Source organism: Anoplopoma fimbria, chromosome 8 (genome assembly GCF_027596085.1).
Source record: "Anoplopoma fimbria isolate UVic2021 breed Golden Eagle Sablefish chromosome 8, Afim_UVic_2022, whole genome shotgun sequence".
Lineage (NCBI taxonomy): Eukaryota > Metazoa > Chordata > Actinopteri > Perciformes > Anoplopomatidae > Anoplopoma > Anoplopoma fimbria.
In genome coordinates this window covers 16,215,961-16,224,558 of record NC_072456.1, presented here as the reverse complement: position 1 = coordinate 16,224,558, position 8,598 = coordinate 16,215,961, and the positions used below count along the sequence as shown (strand labels likewise).

At 37.1% G+C, this 8,598-nt stretch overlaps 1 protein-coding gene across 1 annotated transcript; it reads right to left on the bottom strand.

The window, feature by feature from the left end:
- Nucleotides 1–3,580: 3,580 nt before the first annotated feature.
- On the bottom strand, nt 3,581–8,598 carry LOC129094725 (5-hydroxytryptamine receptor 3A-like). Its single transcript, XM_054602986.1, has 9 exons — nt 8,544–8,598; nt 7,566–7,726; nt 7,381–7,425; nt 6,882–6,988; nt 6,274–6,443; nt 5,845–6,005; nt 5,370–5,580; nt 4,250–4,459; nt 3,581–3,888 (listed from the first exon to the last, which is right to left on the bottom strand). The coding sequence occupies exons 1-9, from the start codon at nt 8,596–8,598 to the stop codon at nt 3,581–3,583; spliced, it is 1,428 nt and encodes a 475-aa protein (XP_054458961.1).

Below are 8,598 nucleotides of genomic sequence, written 5' to 3'. Positions count from 1 at the left end.
GGTACTAATCCTTTGTTTCCCCCACTCCTACTGTCCCGTTTTGAGCTCTTTAGCAGCGCTTATGTGCCTCTGGGACCAATGAACTAAGACTGGAAGGGCTAGTGGAGTTACATTGGAAAGTTGAGTTTATAAAGGACTGGACTTCAGAGTTTCTGTCAGTGTTGCAAATATATGAAACTGCAAATGCTCCATTTTTGTGCTGCTTTGAGTGAGTGAGGTGAGTGAGTGAGTGAGGTTATAAGAAAAAGGTGTGAGTGTGAGTGTGTGTGCGCACACATGTCTACCTGCTGTACATGCAGTCATGCACAAAAGGTTTGCACCAGCCTAATCAGCACTTGTTTCTAACGTCGCCGGCTTTGGAATAATAGAGTCCAGTTAATTGCACTGATTCGTCTGTTTGTCTGTCTGTCTGTCTGTTGTTGTTGTTGTTGTTGTTGTTGGGGGGGCGGTTTAGGACGTCACTCTTTAGGTGATGTTCGTTTTAAGAACATGAACCTTGAATGCATTACATTGTGAAGAGGGTTCAGTCCACAATAAGAGACACAATTTAAGAGAAAACATTCATACATCGTTTTTAAAATGCATTAATCATCTCTTGGACTGAAATTCTTCATATTTAATTGGGTCTTTCCTCCAACAGATCTTAGTCTGGTACAGTGGTTCCCAACCTTATTGTCCCATAAAAGAATATATTTAAGTTTTGTAAAAATTGTCAGGTAAATATGTAGCTGTGACCAGCAGCTTATTAGCTCACCTCACCTTAGCTAAGCATAAAGGCTGGAAACAGAGGGAACCAGCTATAGCCTTGTTTATAAAAAAACATGCCTGCCAGCACTGCTAAAGATCACTATTTGACACAGCTGTTGAACCAAACAGCATGTTTTCTTTCTCAGATTGTTTTATTTGAATGATATCTAGAGACCCCATAAGGTAAAGTAGTATTCTAGTATTTCATAGGTGAAAAGCGTCAAAAAATGTCAAACTTTACTAAACAATCTTTTTGATTATTTTCGTCATTTCCTCAATCCAGTGACCCGTCATACTTATTTTGGGACCCCTTAAGTTTGGAATCGCACATGTAGTATATATTTTATAGACTTTTCACCTGTTACAACTTATCTGGACTTGCTTCTATTAATCTAAGTGTTCTGCTTAGTGGCTCTGTAGTGAGTTAGATTAACCAGAGTACGTCAGGAAAAATGAATATATGAAGTTCATGTGATGGTTAATCAGAGGAAGAAAATTGTGGGAAAACAAATATGCAACCCACTGACAACGCTTTACCTCTGATTTCAGTCCTACAATTGAATGTGTACCGACCTCTTAATGGATTAGTCTCCAGAGTGCACACCGTCCTCAACAGGCCTTGCTTTATGTGTACAATCCCTCACAAGGTCAACACGATCTCATGAGAACCTACTTAAAGCAATACATGTGATATTCATGTCCCTAAGCCCCCACAGACAAGAATTTAAGAAATAAACTGCACCCGTGTCTTCAGGCTCCTTTCTAAAGGAAATACTGAACTTTCAATGAAGTGACCGCTCGACTCCACTGAAAAGCCTCCTCAACTCAGCAGATGGTTTGTCCTTGAACTGCCTTTTAACACGGAGGTGTTCAAAGGTTTAACGTGCACTACTGATTAAAGAGTCTATTATTAATAACGTTTATGATTGTTATTATAATTATTATTTGTGTTAATTTGACTTTGTTCTGTAAGTTTGTTGACAATAAAATACTGGCCAGACTGTTTATGAGGTTTTTTTGTTATTGTGTGTTAATAGAAAAGTCATCAAAACTAATCTATTTCACGCCATTACCTTTTTTGTCATCAAAATTTGCTGAACAATAAGGGGGAAAAAACCATTTTGCGCCCTCTTTAGTTGTGTACATTGATCTTTATAAATTAAGCACAGTGATGAAAGAAGTACTCAGATATTTTACCACTGTGGAGAAATACTGTCACATGTAAAAGTCATGCATTTTGCAGCATTTTTTATTTTTACAGGTGATAAAGGCGGAGATAATTTTAATTACTTTTCTTATCTTAACCTATGCTTTGTATTAATCAGATTTTTTCAAAGTAAGGAGTTATCAAATAAATTTTGCTGGAGTAAAAAGTATAATAGAAGGGTCTAAGAGAGTAGAAGTATAAAGAAGCAGAAAATGGAAATACTTGTGTAAAGCACAAGTACCTCAAACCCCAACAACACCATCTGCTCATGTGAAAATAATTAATAGAAATTCAACCTCAAACATTTGTATTCACCATGAACAGATCATTTATAAAAACAAAGTGCAGGAAAATCATTGCCTACAATCTGCAAAAACATTTACAGTTGCCTTGTTTTCAGATAAAAAAAACAAAACATTGCATGTTTTGACACTGAAATGTATACCTTGTAGACAATAATCTGGACCATTTTGGTTTTGTAGCATACATTTTATAATGTTAAGCAACCCACAGCACACAGACATGATTTCAGTAACAATTGAAAAAAAGAAATAATCTTTAATGGTGTAGCCTTGTAAACATAAATTCAAACTTGTGACTATTGTGCATTTATTTACTACATTAAAAAAATAAATTTTGTTGCTGTATTCTAGTAAAGACCTCAAACAAATGAGGGAAGTTCTCAAACTCATATCTCAAATTACCTAAACTTATTAAACTAACTTATACAATATTGCAGAATGGAAAACAATTACATACACACATGTACATATTTTATTTATATCTTGCAGTTAAATCCAGATCATAAAAACAAATTGGACAGCACAGGCCTCTGGTAACAAATCACCTCATTTTATTTTGCAACACCTCCACCTATGGGATCCTAAGGTATGTTCAGTTCTCGAACACCCTGCACGGTACTGTCAAACCATGTGCTTACTTTTGGTTTGAGGCTATTTTTAAAACTCTGAAATAAGTTTAAAGCATAAAACACAGTTGTGCTCTACAGGGCAGTTTATAAAAAGTTAGCTGTTCTTTTCCCTCTGAGGCTGACTGGATTCTTAAAAGGTTATAGCCGCCATGTTCATATTCTTTTGAGATTGAGTGTTTATTCATCTAACATTAACTATAATGCAAGGAATCACTTTCTCTGTCTGTGCTTTCTCAAATTGTGTGCAATTTTGACACGTGACTGTGATCAGTACATCTTGGGCGGAGCTTTGTGGCCATGCAAACTCGCACCTGTCGTCTGCAGCGGGCACGCTTCAGCTAACTGACTGCAGATCACTTTGGCTGCTGGATGCTGGATATAGCACGCTAACGCTACGTGTTGGATAACTTCACAACTGAACTTTTCTACACTTTTCTGGAATCAAAAAGCAGGAGCGGATAGCTTACATAGAAACAGCGCTGATTAAAATAATAATTTGACATTCATGACCAAATAATTGCTAAACTAGAAAAGACATTTCCATCAGACTCAGCTGTACTTGCTGTTGAGTGCTAACATGCTACACTAAGATTGTGAACATGGTGGATATTACCTCAGAATTTTGCATGTAAGCTGCGGAAATGTGTGAACATTTTATCAATCAGGCTTTCAACCGTCTGGTTAAATCATGCTGGTTACGAGTTGCTCAAGGTCCAGATACATATTATGGTGATGAAGCTGACACCGAGGAAGACAATGTACAATCCAAACAGAAAACGGTCGATAACTAACCCGACCATTTGCCAATCCTCAGAGGTTTTGCTCCCCTGGAAGTGTTTGTCCATCTGGAGGCGGATGGCCAAGAGATCTCTGCTCAGTTTCCTCAGTTCATCCAGGGCCGGCATCGAAAGGGTTGGGTTGGGTTTCGCTGGAGGTGTATCACCAGAGACGCTCTGAAGATGAAACGCTGAGATGTTGGTGATTCCGGAATTCTGTGGTGGTTCTGTCAAAAACAAAGAACAGCTGGTTTGGATTCCAATATATTTAAAACAGCTTATTATATAAAAATAGCTGAAAATGTCAAATCTAAACTAGATTAGTTTATCCCATGGCCATGGAAAGTTGTTATTTCTTATTGGCTGTTAGGTGTTCATTAAAATTATTATCAGTACACCTCAAACTTTTTGTTTTCCAAAATGTAATGATTCTTATAAAGGTAACAGTTAACAAAGAAATATTAGTTTTTCTTGTAACTTAACATAGTCATATCAATTATTTAGTCATTTAAATATCACTTGGGGCTTCAAAGGATTTAACCACCAACTCCCTACAAACGTTGATGTCAATAAATAATAATGATATACCTCTATTAGATGAGTCGTGAAAGAAAGTCTTTCGGTTGCTTTTTTTCGTTCGAGGTAGACAAACTACAACAGCTAGATATCGTAGCACGAGGACATTGAGCCAGTGAGGCATGGCGCTGTACCGGCTGGAGCTGTACTGGATATTAGTGATGAACACGGTCTCCAACAGGCTGGCAACCATCAGAGCGAGACTGATGGAGAAGAAAACGTCTGCAAGACACAAAATCAACAAAAACAGAGATGATACAGCACACTTCTAATTAAGTACTGTATGTTAATATGCATGTCAGTAACCTTTTTAACCGTCCTCAGTCATAACCTGGATATGATTTTATTTGGGAAATACCACTGGTTCTTGAGCTGCAGTAGATGATGACTTTCCTCAGAGCACAAACAGCCCCCCATCACTCCCAGGGCTCAAATTAGATTTTGATTTGTTTACTTTTTTTTATCCTTTTTCAACACATAATAAATATGAGTGTCAGTGTTCTATGGATACTGAATTATTTGGGTAATACTGCGGCTTCTGTACAACCGTGGCATGAAAATGACATTTTCAACTTTTATTTTCTTGGCTTGTAGCAGGGGCCAGCAGAATGACTAGTAAATTTAATATTGATGCATCTATATGGCTTATATAGTCTATTAATATATAGTAGTATCTATATAGTTATTCTTTATGTTCGTCAGCTGTGCCACTGGGTAGGATTTTGTGCAGATGAAATCAGATGAAATCCTGCAGATTCACCAGAAAGCCCTTCAGCTGAGACTCCAGCGGAGCCTCCAGCAGCGACAAGCCCGCCACTGACAAACCCAGAGGATGCCTTGCATTTCAGCAAAACATAACAAATCTCAGGATAGATTGCACAATACACACACACAATCTTGGGCAATAGAAAAGTTTTTAATTTGCTGCAACTTGCGTAATAGTCCATATCCTGAAATTTGAACATAATAATAACCACTTTTCTCCCTTGAGTTGTTCAGTTTGCCTTCAGTACACCTGTGTGTTCGGTCAACAAAGCTCTTGGCTTTAAAAGCACATGTGCAGCAGTGAATTTCATGATCCTTTAACCTTCTTTGGAATAAAGTAAGTAACAATATCACAGGTGTCACTCACTGATGAAAGGTGTTGTGTCCCCAGTGACAGGCAGCAGGTCGTTCATGATGAGCAGGAAAACGGTGTAGCCCAGGATGAGGGTCATCTTAAAGGAGGAACGGTCCACACTATGGGGGGGCAGCAGGAAGCTGAAGAGGTCCACAGTGATGAGGAAGCAGCTGGGGATCAGCAGGTTCACCACATAGAGGACTGGCCTACGTCTCAGAATGATCTTGGGAAGAGACACAGGTACAACGCCTCCAAGTTTTAGTCCACTTTGAGCATCTATCTTTATTTCTTTCTGAATTGGGATGCCAAATGATTCACTTTAGGTTTCTTGTCACATAGTCATTTTGTCAATGTAAAATTGTTGTTGATTAGAAAATGATGATGGACCAAAAATCTGAATATGGGTTGGTGTGTTTTATATAACTGTGCTTTCACTGCGATTTGCAAACTGAAAAACCAATGAATATATTGCAAAAAAAGTGCTTACATGGTATCTGATCTCAGAGTAGCTTCCCACATCTAATGACAGAGTAGAAGGAGCTACACTGATACCTATGAGCTCCCACTCCCCATTGGTCACCAACACATCTTGGGACTCCTGCAGTATCTCTTCAGATGTGGGGCCTTGAATCATCCTTATGTCTGTAGCTTAAATTACATTTAATAGCAGATTTTAAAGGGCTTTTCAAAGTTGACAACAGAAAAAGTGATGCCAAGTGTAACCTTGTGTCACACACACATTTATTTCCCAACCATTTGCAGTCAACTCTTTTTAATTTACTTCAAGCCCTAAAATATGACACTAGACATTTTATTTTATACAAATATGCATTTTATCCTGTAGTGATTTTATTTATATACACAGTTAAAAGATTAGATTCTTCCAGAACTGTATTTTATATTTAGTCAGGCTTACCAAAGTGTAGATATGATCCAAATGTCAGAGTGCAGTTTTGAATATCGAAGGGGAAATTGTAGATTACTAATCGGCAGGAGCTGACCATTCTAACTGGCTTATCATCATATACATGACCTGTGTTAAGCAAGTAGACGTAGGGAGTATTGGGAGATTTGTCTTCGTCCATGCTGAAATAAAAAAGAAAATTAATTTTAAATATTAATTAGTTACTTAATAAATCCAAGACATTTTTAAAGAAGAGAGGAATACCATGACGAGAAGGTTCATATCCCTCTCCGAGGTATTCTGGTGTTTCGGAAACACTACCACTTTCGTCCACAGGGCCCACCAATCAACACTAAAAGGAAAATTCCTTGTACTGCCTCATAATTTTAGCATTTTTAAATGGGGCATCAATTAGATTCCCTTAGGCTCCATAGTACCAAACAACTCTTATACTGTTTACCTGCATTGAGGTTTACCTCTCTCCTCTCAGGTTTACAACGTCAAAGATTGCTTTCTGAGTCCTTATATTTCAGAACGTACTTTACTTTAAGGTTGATTTCTCTGGTTTTGCCAATAATTAGAAAAAGCTGATATAATGCTGAACATCATTTTTAACTTACAACTCTGAGATATGGATGTCTGGGACCCAAAGCTTTTCTCGAGGGACAGAGACTCTTTTAGTGCCACATTCCTCTTCATCCCAGCTCAGTCCCTCAATATCCCACTCCTACAGTAAACGGAACAACACCGATGTGATTAACAGCTTAGAAAACGCCATTCATTTCAGCTGTGTCACTGCATAAAATAACAAAAAATGTATGATGTTTCATTCAAAACAGCCAATGTAACCAAATTAACTTTAGGTTAAGTTTAATTTCAGTCCATTTTAGTAATTTCAAACAAATAGGCATATACTTATCATTTCGAGTTACTAGAGAAATTCAACAGAAAATTTCTATATAAAAAAGACACACCTCCTACCGCTTGAATTTGCTTATTTTTCTAAAAACAAAAACTAATGCAATTATAATAATTTTAAAGATGATGTAATCATGTTAAAATCTGCACAGAGTGGATTTACGTAGACAAATACTTTATTTCAATCTTCTGAGAACTTACTAGAACTTGCCACAAGACTGTTGTCAGGCTTTGGGATTTTTCATCCTATGGGTGAAACATATATTTTAAATAAATAAACAAGTTATACAGATTAATTATGAATTTGAATTTATGACTACAAATATAATTTAATAATTTTCTGCATGCTCAAGTACAGTCGTAAAAGCATGTTTGTGTAGACTCACCACTCCTAGAATTCCCACCACTGTGATACCAATGGTTATGTTAGTTGGACTTGAAAAGCTTTTCACAGGTCGCAGTAGTTTTTTAGGGAATAAATTCTTCTCAAGTGAGGAAAACAAAGATTCAGGAGTTGGGCTTGTGCAATTCAATGTTGCTACAAAACCTGGAAACAAAATTAGTGAGATAACTCATTTACGTGCCCATGGAAGTATAAAGTCCCATTTATTTCATTGGTACATTCACAGAAGCATTACAGATCTTTATCTGCTGTACACCATACGGGTATATATAGGCGATTCCCGTAGTGAAACACAACCGGGGATAATGTTAAGTAACCCAAAGTTTCTTTATTTACTAGATAGGTAGCACTGTTTTTTCGTCAGAATTGTGCCTGATAACTGACTCAACCAAAATAAACAAGTGTCCCCCAATTTTCTTTTGGAAAATAACAGCAGGAAATATACAATGAATATGAATCATGGACTATGACTTTTTTTTTTTTTTTTTTTAAAGTGCAAGCTTTGGCACACCAGTAGGTCAACAGCTCCATTGGAGAATAGCTTGGGTAGACAATATAAAACAAACAAAAAATCCCACCCACTGCCTTCTTCACTTGCATTAGGGATCTTTAGTGACAACATTTCAGCTCACAGACCTTCATCAGGTTACTTTAAAAGTAAGTAAACAAGTATGTCTTCCAGAGTCTGTCCCCAGACAAGAGAGGATAAATCATGATATTAGAGTATAGTATAGTATACACTGAAAATGTATTTATTAATGTGCCATGTAGCCGTTTTAAACTAATTTAGTTTCATATATATAATGTCAAACCTGATGGTACATTTTAAATAAATCTGTGTTTGAAAGAGGTGCCAACTGTACAGGACCAGAAGTAACTCAAGTACCCCTGTAACTACCAAATTGCAACTATTCAGCTTTCATCTTTTTTGCTAACTTTGTGGATACTCAAAATTTCTTACCGTTAAGCAGCATCAAACAGATGAAGATGAGCTCAGCACGCTTTACATCCGTCAT

Excerpts from the sequence above, each read along its gene's own strand:
- LOC129094725 (XM_054602986.1), bottom strand. The coding sequence starts at position 8,598 with ATGACGGATGTAAAGCGTGCTGAGCTCATCTTCATCTGTTTGATGCTG. Across the intron at positions 7,426-7,565 it reads TGGTGGGAATTCTAGGAGTG|GATGAAAAATCCCAAAGCCT; the intron begins GTGAGTCTACAC and ends TTTCACCCATAG. Across the intron at positions 5,581-5,844 it reads ACTCTGAGATCAGATACCAT|ATCATTCTGAGACGTAGGCC; the intron begins GTAAGCACTTTT and ends TCTCTTCCCAAG.